The sequence below is a fragment of the Carassius carassius genome, chromosome 3 (genome assembly GCF_963082965.1).
Source record: "Carassius carassius chromosome 3, fCarCar2.1, whole genome shotgun sequence".
Lineage (NCBI taxonomy): Eukaryota > Metazoa > Chordata > Actinopteri > Cypriniformes > Cyprinidae > Carassius > Carassius carassius.
In genome coordinates, this window is record NC_081757.1 from 26,103,953 (window position 1) to 26,127,460 (window position 23,508).

General features: G+C 38.2%; 2 protein-coding genes across 3 annotated transcripts in view; both read left to right on the top strand.

The window, feature by feature from the left end:
• Positions 1 to 7,946, top strand: part of si:ch211-288d18.1 (USP6 N-terminal-like protein) — a 45,252-nt gene extending 37,306 nt beyond the window's left edge. The window contains exon 14 of the mRNA XM_059534556.1: positions 5,308 to 7,946. Coding sequence (XP_059390539.1) covers positions 5,308 to 6,038 — 731 coding nt within the window. The 3' untranslated portion in view covers positions 6,039 to 7,946. The remainder of the gene's footprint in view (positions 1 to 5,307) is intronic.
• A 2,563-nt stretch (positions 7,947 to 10,509) lies between these two features.
• The window catches only part of b4galnt4b (beta-1,4-N-acetyl-galactosaminyl transferase 4b), an 89,553-nt gene continuing 76,554 nt past the window's right edge, over positions 10,510 to 23,508 (top strand). The window contains exons 1-2 of one of the 2 annotated variants that reach the window (XM_059534699.1): positions 10,510 to 11,244; positions 12,342 to 12,552. In XM_059534699.1, coding sequence (XP_059390682.1) covers positions 12,408 to 12,552 — 145 coding nt within the window. In that variant the 5' untranslated portion in view covers positions 10,510 to 11,244; positions 12,342 to 12,407. The remainder of the gene's footprint in view (positions 11,245 to 12,341; positions 12,553 to 23,508) is intronic. The other variant, XM_059534688.1, reaches the window with a different exon arrangement.

The following is a 23,508-nucleotide window of genomic DNA, read 5'->3' on the forward strand; positions in this document are numbered from 1 at the left end:
AAGAGCATGCGATCGCTGCTCTCGAGGACGCAGAGTGTGAGCACTGTGAATTGTTCCCCATCGGGGTGCTCCGCTCGAGGCTTGCTTTCTTTTGCGAGGGGCGAGCCTTGGCGTCCTCATTAAGATCATGGGGCTCGCGCGTCGAGCTAGCTGAGAGCAGAACATACAAGTTCAAAATGCTGACAATCAAGATGATTGTGTCTCAGATCCAGTCAGATGATTGGTTTGTGACTATCGATCTCAAGGACACTTATTTTCACATCGAGATCTTGCCACAACACAGGAAGTTCCTGAGATTCGCTTTCGGGGGCGAAGCTTACCAGTATCGGGTTCTTCCATTCTGCCTAGCTTTGTCACCCCGCACGTACACGAAATGTATGGATGCAGCTCTTGCTCCTCTACGACTCCAGGGCATCCGCATTTTGAATTATATAGACGACTGGCTGATTCTGGCTCAGTCTCAGGAGCTAGCGCTTCGACATCAGGATGTCGTTCTAGCTCATCTCGAATCTCTGGGGTTGAGACTCAACGCCAAGAAAAGCGTTCTTGTATTTGGGGGTGGTATGGGATTCGGTCGCAATGCAGGCACAGCTGTCTCCTGCACGCGTCGAATCCATTCTAAACACCCTAAAGAACATAAAGCTAGGCCAGAAAGTCACAGTTCATCACTTTCAGAAAGTTTTAGGTCTCATGGCAGCTGCATCCACGGTGATACCTTTGGGCGTCCTGCACATGAGATCGTTTCAGTTGTGGCTCAGAGCCAGGGGATTTCATCCAAGGGCCAATCCCCAGAGGCAAATAGGGGTTACGAGCCAGGGGCTTCGTACCCTATCTATGTGGTTCAGACCCCGGTTTCTGACTTTGGGTCCCACTTTAGGTCTGTATTGTCGTCGCAAGTTGCTAACGACAGACGCTTCCCTCACGGGCTGGGGAGCGGTCTTAAAGCTGCAGTCGGTAACATTTGACACTCTATCGGTTAATAAACAGAACTGCTTGCGTGTTGCGGAAGGACACTAAAATAGTCCGAATATAAACATTTATATACATTTTGTATACTTTGAACACAAAAAAAAGTTACGGACCGCAGCTCTGATTGGTTGTTTCTTACCGCTCCCAGACTAGGGTACACCTATAATAAGTGTTTATATTCTGACTATTTTAGATTGCTTCAGGGGTACCGCGGCAGAGTAACCCAGTACCTTTTGTGATTCTTCATAGACATAAACAGAGAGAAGTAGCTCTGGCTACAATGTCCTTCCGCAAAACACGCAAGCAGTTCTGTTTATTAACCGCTAGAGCGTCAAAAGTTACCGACTGCAGCTTAAAATGACCGTCCAGCCCAAGGGATCTGGAGAGGTCATCTTCTCGATTGGCACATCAATTGCCTCGAAATGAAGGCTGTATTTCTGGCCCTGAAATACTTCCTCCAGCAGTTGAGAGGCTACCATGTCCTAGTGCGGGTGGACAACACATCTGTGGTCTCTTACATAAATCGCCAGGGCGGACTGCTTTAGATTTGCTGTCCAGAAAAGCTGTGACACCAAGGGAATGGAAACTCCACCCCGAAGTAGTGAGTCAAATCTTGGAAAGACATTACGAAGCAGAGGTGGACCTCTTTGCTACACAGGAGACAGCACAATGTCCCCTCTACTTCTCTCTGACTCATCCAGGTCCCCTGGGTCTGGATGCGATGGCCCATGCATGGCCCAGACTGCGTCTTTACGCCTTTCCTCCGATTGCTCTGCTCCAGGGAGTCCTGGCCAAGGTCCGTCAACAGGGGTCTCGCCTCTTACTGATAGCGCCCCGTTGGCTGACCAGAGTCTGGTTCTCAGATCTAATATCCCTCCTCGACGGCTCGCCGTGGGCGATTCCGATCAGGAGAGATCTTCTCTCTCAGGCACAGGAGACAGTATTTTATCCCCGGCCCGACCTCTGGAACCTTCACGTCTGGCCGCTGAGAGGGACCAACTAAGAGATGCTGGCCTTTCAGCAAATGTAATAGAAACTATTCTAAGTGCTAAAGCTCCCTCCACTAGAAGAATGTATGCCCTCAAATGGCGTGTTTTCGAGGGCTGGTGCATGACACACCATGTAGACCCAGCTCACTGCCAAATTGTTTCAGTACTGGAGTTTCTGCAAGAGAAATTGTCCTCAGGCACAGGCCCTAGTACTCTCAGAACCTATGTGGCCGCTATTTTGGCTTGCCATGTTTTGATTGACGGGGTTTCTGTGGGAAAGCATCCTCTAGTCGCCCGCTTTATTCGTGGGGCTAAGCCACCCACTAGAGCTACGGTCCCTTCATGGGATTTAGCCATAGTGCTCGAAGGGTAGGCTGGCCCCCCATTCGAACCATTAGAATCAGCGCCTGACAGGCTTCTGGCTCTAAAGATGGTTTTTCTCATGGCCATTACCTCTCTAAAGAGAATTGGGGATGTACAGGCTTTGTCAGTCCTGCCATCCTGCTTAGATTTTGCCCCTGGGCGAGTCAAAGTTATTTTGCATCCTCACCCTAATTATCTTCCAAAAGTTCCTTTCTCGACCATACATCCGGTCATTCTCAAAGCTTTCTGTCCTCCGCCATTCACGACACCGGAGCAGCAAAGACTTCACTTACTGTGTCCAGTACGTGCTCTTCAGATTTATGTCCACCGCACTAGCCAGTGGCGTAAGTCAGAGCAACTTTTCATATGCCATGGGGGCCGCAACCAGGGGGCGGCTGCCACCAGGCAAACAATTTTACATAGGGATGCTATTGCCCTAGCCTACGAGGCGCGTGGTCAAACTTCGCCTCTAGGAGTTAGGGCCCATTCAACCAGGGGGGGTGGCATCTTCAATGGCTTTAGCAAGAGGTGCACCCTTGCAGCAAGTGTGTGATGTGGCAGGTTGGTCCTCTCTGCACACATTTGTCAGATTCTATAGCTTGGATGTCCACGCTACTCCGGGCTCGCATGTCCTTGAGTCGACATCTCAGAGTCTGGTAACCTGAGGATGTTTCCGTTTCATGTCTATTTATGACCTGCAGGTGCACGTAATCAATGATGTTTGCACCAAGGTTATTTAAGCCAATTCTTGGCGTGTTTGACACACGTGCTTCACAACCGGTCGAACAAAGAATGTTCCCATTAGCGCTATTGAGCACAGCATCTCGTTCCCGCTTTTTCAGGGAACAGGGTTACAGTCAAGTAACCCGAGATGATTTTCTAGTTGTGTCCTCTCTTAGAAAGCGAAATAAAGTAGTTTCACTTTCACAACAAAACACAGCGTCACACACAGCAGACTAGAGTAAGCAGAGGCTACTGGCTTGAGTGAGCCGATGTTGGCTCAAGTGAGCAGCGGCGGACGGGACTCCACTTTGTCCACGGTGAAAAGTTTATGTATTTCCTCAGTGACCAGCATGGATCAGCTATAGGCATGACTAGGTCGATATCGTCCTCTTTTGGAAGGCCAAACAAAGTAGTTTCACTTTCACAATGAGACACAGCTTCTCCACAACATGGTGGCGGTGGCAATAGCGAGAATAAAAGTCACGCCTTCTTTCTTTGCATGAACATTTTGGCAGCATTACACAAATCTCCCACATCGTGACATAGACATGTGGGGGCGTGTTAGAATGAGCCAATTTAGGGGGGGGGTTGACTCTTTAACTTTTATAAAAAATATCTCTTTGGATTTTAGACTTTAGTCTTTGCAACTTTACAGATCTTCTTTATGCACCAAGAGCTTGTAACACTCCAAAGAGAAAGGAAGATTAGAAATCACATCATATGACCCCTTTTAACACATTTGTATAATAAACTTGTACAGAGCATCTGTTTCATAGAATGACCCAATTATAGTTGTTGATAATTTTAACCAGTGGCGTGCACAGACCTCTGAAAGGGCAGGGGCAAAATGGCGTTACGAGGGCACACTCGCAGATGGGGGTGGGGGGGATGTTTGGGGGCGTTACAGCCAAACTAATTTCCCTATAATAAAGTCAAAGCTTGTTACTTTAAGGTAACAAAATATGAAAAAGTATGGTGGAAGCAAAATTGGGAGAAGATAAAAATCTTTGTCATTATTTTATCTTTGTTATTAAAAAAATGGAACAAAGATACACATTACAAACACACATAATATACAAATAAAAATAAACAGTGTTTTATTTTCAGGTACAATAGTATTTATCAGGAGCATTCAAAAAATGTAATGAACGAATAAAAATAAAACACTATATACATTGATTTTTTATTTTTTTTAGTTAATTGTTATGTTGCTAAACATAAACTGTAAAAAGGTGGAAAACCAAACAGTTGCTGGTTCACAGTGACTTCCGTAGTATTTTTTTCCACCTGCTATCAAAGTCAATTTGGACAAGCAACCGTTTGGTTATCGAGATTCTTTAAATTATCTTCTTTTGTGTGCAGCACAATAAATAAATTAATATAGGTTTGGGACTACATGTGAGTGAATAAACAATGACAGAAATTAAGTTTTAGGGTGAACTATCCCTTTAATTACAGTCGGCAGCATGTAGCCTACTGTACCTTTAAGACCTGCACACATCTAATATACAGACATGAATCTGTTTCTTTTTAGTTATTTACTTTAATTTTAGACATAACCAACTAAGGCTATACATAAACATTGTGTGTTTTGACAGTATTAACACAAAACGTAACTTAGTTCAGTAATCAGGCAAAGGGTACACTCTTTAAGTGTGCTCAGAAAAACCACGCGTCAGAACAGCACACGAATGAAACATTTAAATAACCAGTTAGGCTTTAGAGCAGATGCAAAAAAAAAAAAAACCTACAGTACTTGGTTGGAGTACAGTACTTGGTTGTGAATAAGTGGAGTGTCCCATGAGAGTAACTCTACCGCTGAGTTACGTTAACACTGATGTTAATGTATGTCGCAGTATATTGATTACACGGCACCAGAACTGCAGCTGATAGAATGGCCATTCTATGTAGCACAATAGAACGATATTTCTTCAAAAGAAGATCTTGGAGACATTTTTAATGTCCACGATCAAAAATCTTTATATCGCACACCACTACCCTCGGCAGAAATTGGGGACCGGGGGCAGACCGGACTGCAAGGGCACTTTAGGGTCAGACCTCAAAGGGGCAGGGGCTCTTGTGCATGCCATTGATTTTAACAGTAAAATATTCATTATTTCATTATTCACACTGTATATGAAAACATATGCAGTGCTCTATCCACTTCACAGCATAAATTATATATTTTTGGCCACAGCTAATAAGTTCATGTAGGTCACCTAGATTTTCAGTCCACTCTCATTCATTATTTCTGTATTCACAGCTAAGCCTGATGAGTTTCCACGAAAACCTCTGGGTCTGGAGCTGCCTGTTGTTCTAACTCCGGTCAAACGGCCCAAGCCGAGCCCTTCAGAAGATACACCCAACAAAGCCCAGCTCATCAAACGGCCACCTGCCTCTCTGCACATCTCTCTACAGCAGGAGTCCATCGTGCTGGATGACAGCCCTTCACAGGAAAAGAAGCCTTACAATGATGGAGGGACTGGAAGCATGTCTCCCCTCCCCTCACCGGACCCTGTTCTAGTGCACAGCCAGATTCCCCTCACACCTGACGGAATGATAGGAGCCCCTGAGGACGGCGGGGAATGGCCTCCTCCATACGAACCTCCTGTACCTGAGCTTAATGAGACTCAAAACCCAATGGAGCTGTGCGACCCTACTCCACCTTCAAATGTGGATGATAAAAAGCCTTCACAAACATCTCATAACTTGGAGCAAGACACTTCAGAGACAGCAGAGGGCAGTGTGGTGGGCGATTTACCCTCAGACAATTTTGAATCTTTTTCAATGCAGCCGCCTGACGTTTCCATTTCTGAAAATTACGAGGGACAGGTAGGGGATGACAATTTTTCAGAAAGACTCTCTCCTAAGATCTCAACAGCCTGTGAGCTGTCACAGTTACCTGCCAAACGAATCCCCACAGTCCATTCAGACCCTCTGTTCCAGCACCCGCCTCATTCCAGCCAACACCTGCCCAAATCAGAGACATTTTAAGCTGCCAACTGACTTTTATTCAAGTACTCTGCCAGTGGTCCTGTGGAGAGCATTATAGATTTTTCAGTTTTTCAGCATTTGTCTTTTCAGCAGCTCAAGTTTGCTCTGGTTGAACTCACTTTGTGATGCTATTGCACTAACATCGCGTCTGGCACATATGACAAAGATAAAAGCTTCATAAAAAAGTGAGCTGGCTCACTGCTTAATACACAACTTAGCATATAGCCAATTGTTTTATGAACAACTGCCTTCCAACTTATCTCTCACATTCTCTGGGTTTGTATAGTACTACAACTCAATCACACCACAACACCGCCGATGGCTTTGCAATTTCTGGGCACAAATTTAATGACATGGTGAAAGCTTAAATGGAAAAAAATTGGAACCACGCTCTTCAATTTGATTTTTCACTACAGTCATTTTCAACATTCAGAATCAACCATTAGTTAATATGCTATCCCTAGTAAAAACCTAATATATTTAAAATACATTTATTTCATACTAAGTAGAGTTAGCATATTTACTGACATATCACTCAAGATTTACTGATATTAAAATTATAATTACATTTTATTTAGAGTTCTACTTGTGCACAATGCACATTTCTTAATATTAAGCCTAAAAAATCATTAGTGATGAGGATTGTATGATCTTTGAATAATATCTGTCTTTAAATACATATTTAAAGTATACCTAAAGAATACTCACAATAGTTGCACATTAGCACAACCAAATATACTTCAGTATATCTTTAGTTGGCCTTCAGCACTACTTCTGCACAATTAAGTACAAAATTAGTTGTTCCAAATTAGTATACTAAAAGAACAACTGCAGGGTATTTTTATTAACTATATAAATATGTAAATGCATTTGTTGTAGTATTCTTAGAATGAAATAAATGTTTTTCAAATACATTTTAGTATATTTATTTTTCACTAGGGATGGCTCGACAGAATATTGCAATTATTTGTTAATATCACAGACCACTCCATGTTACATAATGCAGTAGCTTATCCTTTCTGATGAACAAGTAGAGTTATATCCTTGTAGTATGTGTTCATTTGAATGCTTTGTGATGTGAATTGTTTGTTGATAACAGCTTTATGGTACAATGCCAATTTTGCAGTGTCCACGAGCCAATGTTTTTTTTATTCTGATGGAAAACACCACAAAGTAGTTTAATGGAATGTGTAGCAGTCTGTTAGAGTATGTTCATCTCAAAATGATTTGTCACTGTTTCATTGAGACCGCTGCGGTGTCTTTGCGATTTGACTTCCCAGCTGATGGCAATATTAAACATGGCCTTCAATAAGATTCATCAATATTTTTCTGGTTGTTTCTAAACACAACTTTCTGTACATTTCATATCTGTACTTGTTTTTCATTTGTGTGAACATCTTGTGCATTTTGCTTCTTAGAGTATTGTATTTTAATGCTTATAGGATTTAGCATTTGTAACATAAATGACTTAAATGTCAGATTTGCTTTCTGATAGTCTTATCTAGCATATGCTTGCTTTTGTAAACTGTCAACTGAAAGCTGTGCCCAGGAAGTGCTTCAGGTTTACAATTTCAACAGGTTGAACAGATTCAGATTCTGCTTTGACGCTATATGTCTCATCATTAGAAGTAAACCAGGACAAAAACTACAACTTTAATCTAAAACAGAATAGCTGGGAATCAGTGAAAATAAGTATTCCAAACATAAATAATTATACATTAATTAAATACTGGTTATCTAAGCACCTTTTTTTTGTCTCTCAGAATAACAGTGTAAACCTATTGTAAGTCGAGTACTGTTGCTATTATGCCATTGAATTAAGACATTGATGGTCTTACATTCTATTACAGTGCGGACACTGTCAGATGCCTCTGCAATGTGTTCATCTGTTTGAAATTAAAAAAAAAATGGTTTCAGTGCAGTATTTTAGTTATAGACATTGTACATTCCCTTTTAAGGAGTTTTGAGAACTCCAACCAAAAGATTTTGGTTTTATTCAGTGTGTATATAGTAAAAATACGCTATACCTGTTTACTTTGTTATTCTATGTTTGAATTAGATTTGCATAAATAGAAGTTTTCTAATCTTGATTGGACTGTGTAGAATTATTTCGAAATATACAAAACACAACAAATTAAGGCAATGCTCCGTGTGACCACAAGAGGGCTCTGTAAATACACCGTTTGTTTACAATAGATCCTCACTGATTCGCCATCTTTCGACACGTTTTAGTTCCTTATTCTCCGCAAAAGTTAAAGAGCATTATATTCCATCGTATTATTCATCAACTTTATTTTGTAATGGAAAAGTCTTCTAGTGAACTACAGCGTAGGAACAGCGATGGTTTAGATTTCCTTCCCATTGAGAACACACCAGAGATACAAGATTTGCTAGCATCATCAGACTACCTGTAATATGATGATCTTTCATGTTTGTTTCCTGCTCCCGGAGGACACTGACAGCATGTGGTGACACAGGTTTGGGTGATGGATGCCACGCCTCGGCAGATTGTGAGTGCCATACATCATAATTTAGCCTCGGTGAGAGAGAGAAGGGCTGACAGAAATAGAGCAGACGCAAAAAAAAAAAAAAAAAGGTTGACACCTCATCACTCATCATCATAATTGAGCAGGTACTGATGCGCTCATCTGTGCTGAGTTCTGCAATGCAACACTTCATGCTACAAAGGTTATCGGACCACACTGTTATTTATTTAGCCACAGCCAATATGACTTTCCCTAACCTTTAACTATGTTTTAACTGAAGAAAAAAAGAAAATCGAATTTTTTTTTCATCGGGTTGAAAGATAGCAGACAAGTATATAAAGCAGGACTGGGGAAAAAATATTGTCAATTCATTTTCAGCAATGATTTTTATCAGCTCCTTTGAACTGAGACAACTCTCAGGGTTTATAACCCTTAGCCTACAAGCTGAACATTAGGACTCAAACCACACACTTGGAAAAGTTAAGATTACGCCTACCTTTCTTTCTCCTCCTGCTTTGTGCCTGAGGTTATCTGTTCAAAGACATGTTTATCGAATTCATTGGTGTTTCAGCATCCAAAACAAGGAAGGCAGGCATCAGTGTTCAAAGGTTAGGTGCCTGGAAGAATTTTCTCCAAAGGGAGCACCTTTAATCCAAACATACTCAGGGTTTTGCTAAAGGATGCTTCATTCAGGCCAAACTGTTATCCAGTCCTTCTCCATGAGCCTTTAATAGCTCTTCTGCTAAAGACACTTCTGCTAGAGTATTGGTTCAAAACAGAAACTGCTGTAAATATCATCATGCCCACATACCTAAAACATACTTAAACATATTTATATAATATAAATATAATACCTTTATATAAATGCTAAGATGAAAAATAAAACTTAAGTAATGCTAGTAGTAGGATATTACAATTAATATTTTCACAGTTTTTTTTATACAATTAACATAATTACAATGATTTGCATCATTTAAACCCATGTTCTAATCCAAGCATTGAGTTTTTTTTTGTGTTTTTTTGTTTTTTACATATTATTAAGTTACATTCATATTCTAAAAACGTAATATGTGACCCTGGACCACAAAACCAGTCATAAGTCGCATTGGGTATATTTTTAGCAATAGCTAACAATACATTGTGTGGGTCAACATTTATTTTATACCAAGTTCCACAAAGATATTCCATTAATTTTGAATTTGTTTTGCACCCTCAGAGTTTAGATTTTCAAAAAGTTGTATCTTGGCCAAATATTGTCTAATCTTATCAAACCATACAAAATTGACCCTTATGACTGGTTTTGTGGTCCAGGGTCACAGTATGGTATCAAACAAGATCAGGGGACATATTTATTCAAAAGTATTCAAGTTTATATTACAAGATTATTAGGCTATTATATGTATTTTGCCATAACAGAGTGGATACTTTTTTTAAACTTATCATAGCCCAAATCATTATGTGACATAAATGACTCATTACGATAAGAAACAGCAGTCTCAGTCTAAAGGGAGCATACACTCTTAAAAATAAGGTGCTTCAAAGGGTTCCTCAAGCGATGCCATAGAAGAACCATTTTTGGTTCTACAAAGAACCATTCCGTCAAAGGTTCTTTAAAGAACCATCTCTTTCTTACCTTTTTATAACCTGAAGAACCTTCTTTCACCACAAAGAACCTTTTATGAAACAGAAAGGTTCTTCAGATGTTAAAGGTTCTTTATGGAACCATTTAGACAAAAAGGTTCTTCTGTGACATCGTAAAGCACCTTTATTTTTAAGAATTTAATTGGCCTCTGCACTACTATTAAATAGCCTACATATATTGATGTATCATTACCCTATTAGTAACTTGTTTAAAATAGAGTAACTGACGTCTTGTAAGAGCTTGTCCATTTAAAGAGAATGAAGGGACATTCAACAGTGTTCGGTGATCATTCTGAGCCCTTCAGGTAAAGCACTGTGACTTTGCGCCCATGAAGGTAACAGCTCCCTCTATCCATCAGATGAAGACCAGGATGCAACTATGGGATGCGGTAGGACAAGTGCGCTGATGCTGCTGAGGAAAATATTTCAGTTTTCTTCCGTAGATGAGAACATCAAAACAAAAAGGACTTGAGACGAATGAAAATCACTCAACACAAGGATTTGAGATGGCACCACACGAATATGTTTGCAGTCGTTGATTTCGTCTGTGAAACAGATCGAAGAAACAAAAGCGTGCTCGTGAATACCAGCGCGAGAAGAGGCACGAGACAAAACCACAAAACAGCGACGCTTCATTGATGTTTGCACAGCTTTATTTGTCTCCGGCAATCTTTTTTTTTTTTTTTTTTTTGCAATAAACGAGACTAAACCGTGAAAAACAAATAATTTAAGGCTTCCACTGTCCGCTCATCACATAACACACCTGGAATTAGGATTTGTTCAAAACTCTTATGGCAGTAACAGGACTTCATGAAAGCCTCTCTTTATGAAGACATATCGAAAAGGAAATGAGTGCGTACAGTAAGTTTGACGGCTGCTTCGCCAAACCCGTCATTGTGTGATAATGTGTGTGTGTTTCCTGTATTGACACTTCTAATAACAGAAATGATGAGCTGCCGTGATGAGCAATGATAAGCGTCCAAGATAGACACAGGACAGCGCGGCATCAGCCAACACATACATTTCCTATGGTGTCACCGGTTAGACATGCCAGTTTTACTGAGAAAAACACGTCTATGGTAAGTGTGATTATTAAAGCAATAATAACTGTCTGTGTCATTTACGTCGAATGTAGATTATATGTAGCTGTGTAAATGTCATTTATAATCAGAGCTGGGTAGATTAGCCTACTTATGAATTGTTACTGATTACAGTTTACTTGAAAAAAATTGAAGTCAGTAATATAATCCCTTAGATTACACATTTTTGGTAACGTAATCTGATTACTTTTGGATTACATTTAGATTACATTTGTGCTGACCCTTATTTGATATCACATATATTCAGTTAGCCTAATCTTATAATTTTTTGAAAATATATTTAAATATATATTTAATATATATATTTAATTCACCAAAAAGAACAAAATACTAACACTAATGTACCTTGCGGTTAGGGTTTGCTAGTAACACTGAATTTAAACAAAATCACATCTTATAATAATTTTTTTTTACTTATAATAAAGTACATTTAGAAAACCAATATTGAAAAACATGAAATTCACAGCAATATCACTACTAGGTAGAATATTTAATAAAAAATAAAAAAAGTCTTTAAAAATAAAAAGATGTCTGAACATCCAGTGATTATAGGCTGCGTTCCCCTCATTGACTGTATAAAAACAGGTTCCCCTCCATTTAACATTATCCTGTTCCTGATTTCTTCTGAGTGTGATTCTGACACCCCTCTCCGCCGGAAAAACTTGAAGAATCATAAACGTATATAAGTAGCAGGTTTATTAGGAAAAAATATAAACGTAAAAAAAAAGAAACTTAATGAAAAAAAAAACACTTTTTTTACCATTGTGTAAATAATATGTAATCATGTAATCCATAAAAAAGTAACTGTAGTCTGATTACGAGTATTTTAAAAAGTAGTTTACTCTAATTACAAGTACTTGAGTTTTGGAATCTGATTACGTAATCCAGATTACATGTAATCCGTTACTACCCAGCTCTGTTTATAATAAAACTACGTCTCGAATGTCGTTGTTGAAAGATAAGTAGAAGGAAAATTTTTTAGGTGTTCAATGGCAAATCTCAATCTGTTCTAACTTGGAAATTATTGTGAGTGTTGTGAGTGCAAAACATAATTTCAACATCTTTTGACATTCTAGCTGTACAACATCAACGCTGAAGGGGTACAAGTCTGAATTTTCCACTGAGTGGGTGATGTTGCTGTGATGAGGATGCGCTTTCCTCTGAAGAAGATCCGCAAGCAGTTCAAACTCCTTCTGCTGCTCGTTTTGCTTATGTTTGCCATTGGGTTCACGTATCTTCACATAAACCAAGGCAAAGCCATCAAACTCCACCTCAACTATGGGAAAGGTCAGTATTTATGAAACTTCACTATTTCTATAGCCTTGAATGGAGCATGGAACATTTCTCTTCAAAGGACAGTAAAGTCCACTGAAGCTATAATAAACATATCTCCAGTAGCTTTAAATGGGATTGTGCATAAAAATCCAATTGCTCAAAATTGACTATTGTTACATATCAATTGAATCTTTCTTTTGGGTTTCAGAAGCAGGTTAATGAGCAAGGCAGTGCAGTAAAATTGAGCTGTCCATTGCTAAAGACATTGTATGATCTAAATGAGGGTTTTTCTTTCAGGTTAAAGTTTAATTATTGCTTATTTCTGCTCAGCTAACTGCTGATTATTCCTAAACTAATTTGTACTCTGGGTTGTTCAGCCATTAGTACTACAGATAAGACTCAAAGCGGCTCTGTGCAAAGGTGATTTTCCTTTATGCTTTTTGAAGAGAAATTAAGTCTAACCCACAGGCACAATTTGATGAATGTCCTGAAAGGTAGCAATTCAGTGACAAGAGTTCCCTTCCTTTAATTACTTTCAGGAATAATCGCTTACCACACACAATTCTAGGAGCACAAGTGGCCTTTTAAACATTTTCCTGTTATACTTGATAATGCGTGTGTGCAAGTTCAGAAGAGAGGTTGATGTAAAATGTTTTTTTACATGTCCAGAATGTTATTCATACAGTTGATAACAAGCATAAAATTAATTTCACTCAAGACATTTTCATCTAGCTCATATGTGACTTTTCTTTTCTTGACTAACACTCCCTTAACCTTGAAAAAAAAAATCGTTTATGATATACAAAGATGTTTCAACAACAGTATTTCGTTAATCCTACATGCTACATGTATAGTAATACAGATGTTGGTAAATAGTTTGAACTGCACAAGTTACATGTTTGTTATCAAATAATCAGTACTAAAAGCTTGGTTTTAACATTTAGCACTTTCTTCTTTTTCCCCCAGACCACACCCATATCCTTTCTAATGCAAAAATACCTCATGTTTGCTCTGAGGAAACTTTTAAACAATTTCTAATTTAGCTTTCTAGTCCAACTAAATTGGATTTCTTAAATCATAGCCTCTCATTAACTTTTACCTTGAAGCCGTATGTCCTTTGTTATTAGAGGTGAAGTAATTGTCGCGGATTAGGTGATAAACCATGACTGTATTTGCCAGAGGAATAAATTTGTATATTTCTAATTATTGCATAAATGCTCAAGGCTTTTTCCCCCTTGGTTTTCCACTGATTGAGATTTAAAAATGGAAGCTAGTTGCTATGAATTTGGTGGCTGAAGTTGACAGGGAGAGAAATTAGAAGTGCAGACTCTTTTAACCCATAGGTTAATGAAATTTGTGTTAAGCTTCTCTCAACACACAAGGTAATGCTTATGCAAATGGGTGTTCTGGACAAATGCCACTGTTATCTCAAGTAAGACGTGCTATAGGTGGGAAGTATGAGGGCTGAGCTCTAAAATCTCTTCACCCCGGTTAGTCATTAGTCAGAGGGGAGGTAAACGTCTTGGAGGACATGTTGATCTCTGTGGAGAAAGTTCTTTTGGAGTCACAGTGAAATAAAAGTGACCAAGCCTGAGTTACGTAATTAGGACATAAGGCACATCACTTAAATTAAAGCTCTACAAGCAGTATTTGCATTGCATTTATACTGTAAATCTTGAATGTGCCTCTTTTCATCAGTGGGAGAGATCCTGCATTTGTGTTTAGGTGACTGAACAGTCCGTTGTCTGTTGACTTGGCTCGGGGCAAGGACACATGGAGCAGGTGGTGGTCCACTCAGCAGCAAGACAGGAAGAGCATAAAACATGCAGATTTTGATGAGCATACTGCCAGTCAGAGAATCCAGGCAGAAGCACATTTTGAAATATGAAATATTTTTCAAGATGACTAGTTAGAAGAGACACTGGAAACATTTTCTTTCTTGCAGTTATTCTTATCTCATAAATGGCAGATTACTTACAAATCGTAGTCCATTACTGAATACAAATGACATGATAAAAATGGTAGTAATGTAATCTATTACATTACACATTTTAGGTAATATAGTATATTACCTATTGATTACTTTAAGATTACTTTTGACCAAAGCTGTTAGCATTTATTTGATAGGGATAATCTTGTTCCATACTGACACAAATATATATATATATATATGGGTAGTTGACAAACAGGCAGAAAAAAAAACTTTTTTTGTAAAATACCTTTTTTTGAAAGAGAAATCATATACAGTATCTATCTGATATATACATATACAGTATTAGTGTGAATTCTGATCTTTGAGAAAATATAAAGGGTCACTAACTTCGTCAATTATTTCACTGCTTTTATAACATTTTTACTGAACTGTACCATAAATTTGTCCTAATGTGTGACAGCAAAAATTTTAAACAATTATTTTTTAATAATACATAAATAGCATGAGAGAGATTTATCTTCATTGTTAGACACTTATTTTCATATAGTGCTATTTATGTAATATGAAATTATAACCACCATATTTCTCCCCATGACTTGTTGACCCCATGACAATTTCAAGACAACTTAGCTGTCAACCGTTCAAAACTGCTGAAAATTATACAATTTTAAGTTGAGTGATATTTGTATCTCCCCTATTGCAATACTCAACTGTTTTTTTAAAGACATTTTTAAATAAAAACAAATCTGTATACAAAATATGATCGTGTTTTTACGCAGCTTGTCAGTGAACAACGGCTCTGTGTAGTTAATTTTGCAAACTATAGTCATAAAAAAAACTATATGGCTACTCTTTTTAAGGCATCATTTTGATTCAGTTTTCTTTCTGCATCACTCTGTTAAGATCTCCTCCCTTCTGCGTGGATTCCTGTTGTTTTTCTATCTATATTACAGTGTCCTCTCTCTTCCACTAATTTCTCTCCCTCAGTTCTTTCTGTCTCAAAAACAAGGTATAACAATTTATACGTATTTTTTCTTGACACTTTATAACAGTACAAGTTTTCTGTAAAAACGTCAGAAAACAGAACACAGGAAATGATCAAAAAAGAATAAAAAGGATTTAAACTAATCTTATTTAATTATATAAAATGTTTTTTAAAGAGACCTTGTCCTCTGGTGTGACATCTTTGTCCTATGGTGTGACAGTACAGGCATTACACTGGAGGACATTTTCTGTCACACCAGAGGATTTTTCAGCCTTTTGTGTCAATTAATGTCCTCGCTGTTCTGAGTTGACCTGTCATTAGCGATAAGCAAGACACATTTGCATTATTTTCCATCATGTAGTTTAATGTACAGTTTTAATAAAAAATATATCGTCGCATAATCCTCGTATCTCCAAAATCATTATTTTTCAGGAAATTAAAAAAATCGCATATTTTTTGAGTTATTCAACATTGTATTGTTAAAGTTGGTATTATACCATATATTGCTATCATATACTGTTGTATACCGACATTAACACAACATTTCCCCAAAATCATGTTTTATCGGAGATACGAGTTTTATGACTTGGAAGCATGGAGATACGAGTTTACGCTCTCATTGATAAGAATGGTACGGACACAGACGTCGCTGCTGCCAGCAGTGTTCATCAGAGTCTTCGGTCACTTTGAGCCTTTTGACAAGAGACGAGGCTTTACGAGCTAATCAAACCAAATGATTGTGGTTACATACATCTTCCTTAACTCTATTTTAAAGGTTTGAGAGCTATGAGTGATGCAATACCAGAATAAAATGATAAACTGTCTAGGCTGTCTAATTGGCGGAAATTAATCTGCACGCAAAATTGGCGATCGCGTTGAACATTTTGACAAGAGAAAAGGCTTCAATAGTTAACCAAAGCGAATGACTGTGGTTACATACCTCTTCCTAAACTCTATTTTAAAGGTTTGAGAGCTATAAGTGATGCAATACAAAAAAAAAAAAAAAACGATGAGCTGATTAAGATGTCTAATAGGTGGTCATATGCCTAATCTGCTCGCCAACTTATCTTCGAGGCTCACGGGTTTCCTTCTGCACCGAAGCATGTATCTAACCTAACTATTTTAACTCGTTATTGTATCCAAAGAGGCTTATTTGGCGCAAGTAGACAGCCTTTTTTTCTCCCATAAATAAAAACCTTGCTACTTGGGGTGTTTTACATGCACAGTGCCAAGAGAGGCATGGTCTATAAGTAGGCCTAACAGTTGAACTTAATCAGTAAAATAATAATAAAAAATTTTAATGCTGGTATCCAAAACATCCAATTTAATTCAAGTATTATATTAGATACATTTTAAAACTTCAATGCACATGCATAATAAGCCTAGTATTAAGTAGTTATTTGAAATGCATCAATAACTGATATCATAGTGTAACACAGATAACATTGCCATCATATTGACTGTGTTAATACTGCATCCTATATTAAGCTAGTGAAGCAAATTGTCATAAAATCTGTTTAAGTCTTTTGGGATGACTTCCTTCAGGTCTTGGAGGTGTTTGAATTTCAGCTCTTTGATCTTCAGTTGGTCTGAATAGAGGCCCCATCTGACACAGACAGGGTTGCTGCAAAAAAATAAAATGAATAAAAGTCAAGTGATCGTTTCCCTAAATTATACGGCATGTTTACGTATGATAACGAGGCAAGAAGCCAGCTAGTTTGCTTAAAGTGATGAACAACATGGCAAAGGCAGCTACTTGTTGAACATGACGGCATGCCTTGACATTGTAAGATATAATCCTGTTTTATCTGCATTGCACAGGGTTTAGTCTGCATTGCAGTGGATTGTCTTGTGCTAAGTTCAGATCCTCATACGAGCGCCAGAAATAGCGGTGGTCAATAAATTTTTTTAAGCCCTACGAAAATCAGCTATCTCACCAAACATGACGACAAAACCAATGGATAGTGGCTAACTAAGTCAACAGCATGCTATTTTTGTGCATTAAATTCATTATCCTCGTCAGAAACAAAACCATGGAAGATTTCAGTCAACAAGATAGCTACCTACGTCCAATTCTAGACCTAGCAGAAAGAAAAATCTAGCATCCTCAGAAACAATACATGACACCTCAACACTACCATTACTTTGAGATAAAACTGTTGTATATAATATATATAAACTGTTATTATATAATTCATATAACTGAATCATGAATAACCATTGTTTTGAGGATATTTACCTCAGAGGACTCTCAGTCTTGATTATGCTGCGAAGCTCCGGCGGTGTGAAGAAGAGGCGGAGTTACGAGACTTCTCAGACAGTTGAAGTGTCCAATGGATTTACGAGATTTGCTCTCAAGCTATTTTTAAGACTTTAGATTGGTTAATAATTTCAAAATTAACATACCCATGTCAGGACTGACCAATAGCATGGATTTGTGAAAAAATATGAAATTTACAAAATGTGGACATAGGAGGTTTCTGTCCGACAGTGATGATATAATGTAAGGGTGTCACATCAAAGAACAACAAAACTTAACACTTTTGTAGTGGTTCAGAAAGCGTTAAATATTTGAACAATTCTGAGCCAAAAATTGACCATGTGCACATGTAATGGGCTTCACAGGGGGCTTCAGTAACCATGAATGGGGTCCTTTAACTAATTAAAGTTTTCCCTGGAATTGGCCGATTTAAAATAAGATATGGTGTCACACCAGAGGACATGGTTTTCAGAGAAAAAATGTTGCTACGCTTTCAGAAATATATGGTTGACAAAAAATGATTGCCATTTACTAAAATAGACACATGCAGGCTACAATTATGCCAGAGGTGTTTATTAAAGGGGTCATATGATGCTTTTTTAAAGATCATTATTTTGTGTATTTGGTGTAACAGAATATGTTGACATGCTTTAATGTTCAAAAAACACATTATTTTTCAAATACTGTACATCCTCTATGCCAGGGATAGGCAACTTCGGTGATGGAGGGCCACTGTCCTGCAGAGTTTAGCTCCAACCCTAATTAAACACGCCAGAACAAGGCAATCAGTGTTTTCGGGATTACTAGATAGATACAGGCAGGTGAGTTTTTATGAGGGCTGAAGCTAAACTCTGCAGGATAGTGGCCCTCCAGGACCGGAGTTGCCTATCCCTGCTCTATGCCCTGCCTCTCTCAAATGCGTCGTTTTCTACAAAGACCCTCCTTTCGACAAGCACACTCTGCTCTGATTGGCCAACTGACCCAGTGCATTGTGATAGGCCGAACACCGCAAGCACTCATTGGAAATATAACAGCGAGCTTCATCTTTCAAAATAAATGTAAAGACAGTTAATAATGTCCTTAGTTTTACCATCATTTCAAGTCTGAAAGGGGAACAGAGTCACGTGACAGACACAGTGATGAAGCTCCTATGTGTTTGCAGTTCACAAGCCACTGACGGTTAAGACAGCTGACTCCACTGTGTGACCCTGTCTCTCTCTCTCTCTCTCTCTCTCTCTCTCTCACACACACACACACACACACACACACACACACACACACACAACGCACACACACACACTCAACACACAAAACTCTGCATTTGAACAGTCAATAGCACATACTTAAACTAATAACACAACATACTTCCAGAAGCTGATTCAGAAGCACCAGATTGTCGTAGCAAAGTGAGAATTACCTCCTCTCCTAGATTCACGAAACGGTCGTCCATAAAATGTGTTGCTGTTCTGTTGTAAGTAACTTTAAAGATTCCTAAATGCATCTACTTTCGTAAGGCCAAATAAAGAGATTTTGCTTCCGCCTAGATACACATCATCTCACTGACACGGCTGATTCAACACTAACTGCGGTTACTGAAACCACAACTTCTTTCTTTGCATGAACATTTGGGCGGCATTACACAAATATGGGAATATTATATTATAATATAATGTTTTAGGGGGGCATGACAGAGTCTTAACTTTGATAAAGAATATCTCTTTGGGTTTGAGACTTTAGTCTTTGCAACTTTACAGATCTTCTTTATGAACCAAGAGCTTGTAACACTCCAAAGAAAAAGCAAAAATTAAAATAGCATCATATGACCCCTTTAACATTTTTATGATTTTCTTTTTTATTTATAAAAGATGTAATTTATTGAACCCTGCTTGAGCTCAAAAATGTAAAAAATTGAATAACACTCACAACAACAGGTCCATGTAGGACAAAGAAATGATAAATGATTTACTGCATTTAGTTTGTCTACCACCTACTCAGTTAACTGGGAGCCAGTCGGCTGATATCCAAAGGAGCCATTCATGTGTCATCTACTGTACACCTGCCATGAAGTTTAGACTGAGACTGGCTTCTTTGGGTCATATGTTCAAGCCACTGGGCCCCACTCGAAATGGATAAGCCCATCTGTACCAGGCCCATTTCCTCCTTCAGAAGGTTATCACATATGTTAAAGGGTCATGAAACTCCCTGTTTCAGCACTGGTGAGCTCTCACCACAGTTTTAAAAAATGCTAAAAAAGTGTACGTGGTAAGCTGAGGAGTGGAGGGGGAAGAGAGGAGACAGACAGCACAGACAGCTTTGGCTTCAGACAGTTTCATTTCGCTCCTATCGAGTTTAAAACAAATAAATGCACAACCATATGCACTCTGCATCGAAACCATATATATATGAACGCACCTCTGAGAACTTATACTGGCTTATTCTGTGGCATTTATATAAGCCTTTTGATGGGTTGCTGTAAAAACGGTTACACTCACTAAGTGAATGAATCTTGTTTGTCCCGAACCCTTATTAAAGCAAAAACAAACATTCTTCTTCGATCCATGAACAGTTCTCTCGGTTAATGTACATGGTCTCGCAGTTTGAAGTGTCTGTCATAGCAAATCAACACTTGCTGTTGTGAATAATTATGTGAAGTGTCTTCTCATAGGACAAGAACACGCAGTCTCATAAATAATTATGAGGGGCAGGGCAGGACTTGAGGTTTGAGGCTTGAGGTTATGTTTTGGGTCCTGTACCTACTGAACACTACAAATGCCCTCAAATAGAACATCATTATGGAGTAACACAAAATACACAAACATATGCTTTGAGGTTCATAAATATTACAATTAATATGTAACATGTCTAGACTATAGTCAAAGTTTAAATGCAATATTAAATATTCAGTATAACAGGATGTGTACTCTCAGCTGTGAGATCAAAACCCTGAAAAAACTTTGAGCAAAAAAAAACAAAAACAATATGTTGGCTTATTAGTATTAGAAACGTTATTGTCATTTTTTTTGTTCTCTTATGTCAGATTCTTATTTAATCAATAAATTCAATTAAATGAAAAGACATGCTGGCTATTAACAATCAAATGAAATCACTATCAACAAAATTCCTAGATGGATTGTGCATAAATGTAAAGTTTAAAACAGGGCTGGTAAGCGATTAAATGATGTGGCGATTAATGAATCGAATTAATCGCACATCAAATTTGGAGAATTTACTCCCAAAAGATAATTTAAAGTTATTGTTGTGTAAAGCATCAAACAGACAATACAAAAAGTAGGTTCAGCAAGAAATATTTTGTTTGATAAAATTATGTGAGTAAACATTATGTGAGTAAATGATGACAGAATTGACCTTTTTGGTTGGGTGAACTATAACTTTAATAATTTATTTTCTTATTTTTATTATTATTACTATGAAAATTTGAAATTATTTCTTTACTTAAATTATACTCTAAATAATAAACCAAAACTGCCAGTAGGTGGTGGTAAATGTCTTAATGATTAAGTCTTCCAGTCATTTATTTATTCATTTGATTCGTTCAAATGGCTGATTCATTCAGGAGTTAAGTAAAGGGTTCTTTATAAATGTTTCATTGTATCATAAGGCTTGTTCGACTTGAAGTGGGTCATCAGCATCAGACCGATCGGTGTGTGACATCAAAGTACCGCAAGTGCTTAGAGACCAGACGGCTACTTGTACTTTTGAATCGCTCTCGCTAAACTTTGATGTCATACAACGATCGCTCTGTGCAGGGCCACTTCAAATCCAGCACGACTATGGCCAATGGTTCAACGCACCATGGTTCCCCCAATTCTTTCAAAACATGGATTAAGAAATGAAGTACTGTTGTGTGTTGCTCGGAGATTCTGCTTTGTCTTTATATTTTGGTTGGAAAAATTTAGCAAAATAGATAATATTGTGTCTAAAATAACACAATATTAACTTCTTACTTGCTGAACTGTTCTATAAGATGAGTAGACTATCATATTTGCACTCATGTGATATTGCTATATGATGAAAATATTAGACAATATCTCAAACGGACATTTTTGCAACATATCTTATATTTTAAGGACATTCTATAGGCGCCATCACGCAGTGAGTTGTTGCCCTGCCTCATATTAGTCATCAATCAACTGTATGAAACGTCAGATTATCCACATAGGTCTGGGGCGGGGCCAGTGCGTTAATTGCGTTAATAATTTTAACGCGTTATTTTTCTCTATAATTAATTAATCAAATGAATGTGTTAAATTAGCAGCCCTAGTTTAAATATAATATTTGAATGTAGAAATATTAAATCATTGCAAAAATGAAATAAGCTACTTTAAAAAAATATATATATGAATTACGATTCATTTAAAAAGCTGATTCATTTAACCTTGCAAACGACTGTAGTCTACTTATGACTTGATTGAATAATTTGCTGGTCCGTGTAACGCTGAGGAACAAAGCACACTGTTGTTTGGAGACGCTTTGTTGTTTGTTCTATTTTCTTTCTGACGGAGCAGAATGGAATTTTGTGTCTGAAAATTGCTGTGTTGTTGTTTTTTATTGTACATTTGTGATCGTGCAGATATTCTAAAAACAAAAAACACAGGACTTTGTGTGATATGCTAAGTCCTATATCGTAGGCATAACTATTTTATAAAAACAGAAACTCATTAAATTGCTCTTTTTTATTTTTAAATAATTTTGATTACATTTCTTCCCCACTATGTGTAATGGCAGTATACGAGAGAGAGAGTGCTCAAAACTCACCAGATGATTGCATAATTTAGTGGAATATTAATATATAGAATCATGCTCTATAAAGAAATGAGGTGTGGACATTTGAGAATTTATCATTATCTTTCTAAATGTGCTCTCTTTGGGGCTTAAGACTTAATGGAGCTGTTTAAAGTAGCCATGTGATAACAAACCAGTCGGGGCAGACGTGATTCAATACATGTGTCCTTCTTCTATGTGAAATAATCATAAATACCGGTTTATGTTGTTTGGTTGTGGCCTCAAAGGTTGTAGTTGTAAGCTGTAGCCCAGTGTGACGGTGGGTGAAAGGACAGTCTAGAAGCAAATGCAAGTTTACTGATTTAATGAGAAGATATAAAGTGAGTACATAAACAAACAATGATGATGAGACAGCGACACTCCGAGGGGATGGTGAAGAGGTGAGGAATCCAGCTGATGGCGGAGAGAAGGTGAGTAATCCGGATGATGACGGCGTGAAGCAGCAGGAGAGGATGGCACAGGAACTGCGGGGAATAGAGCCGAAGGTAAGTGTCCGTGGCTGAGTGAATGTGCGGAGAGAGGATGAGGTTCTAGGGAAACACAGACATCCAAACGCAAACGACACTGAGAGCCAACGAACAGGGGAGCCACATCAAACATTAGACAACGATCTCACAAACACAAGACGTGAGACAAGCCATTATATAGTGGATGAGTAATGAGTGACAGCTGTTGCTGATACAATTAACAGAGACGCCCACAACTAATCAGTGCAGACGCGGAACACACAGAATTCACCTCAAAGTGTAAACACCCCGAGATCACGGTTTACCAACCGTGACAGTCCCCCCCCCCCCTCTAAGAACTCCTCCTGGAGTTCCCAGAAGGGCCTACCTGCTGATTGTAGTCATCAATAAGGGAGTGATCCAATATGTCCCTAGCAGGTACCCAACTCCTCTCCTCTGGACCGTAACCTTCCCAGTCCACCAGATACTGGAATCCTCGTCCCCTCCGTCTCGAGTCCAGAATACGATTAACCGAATATGT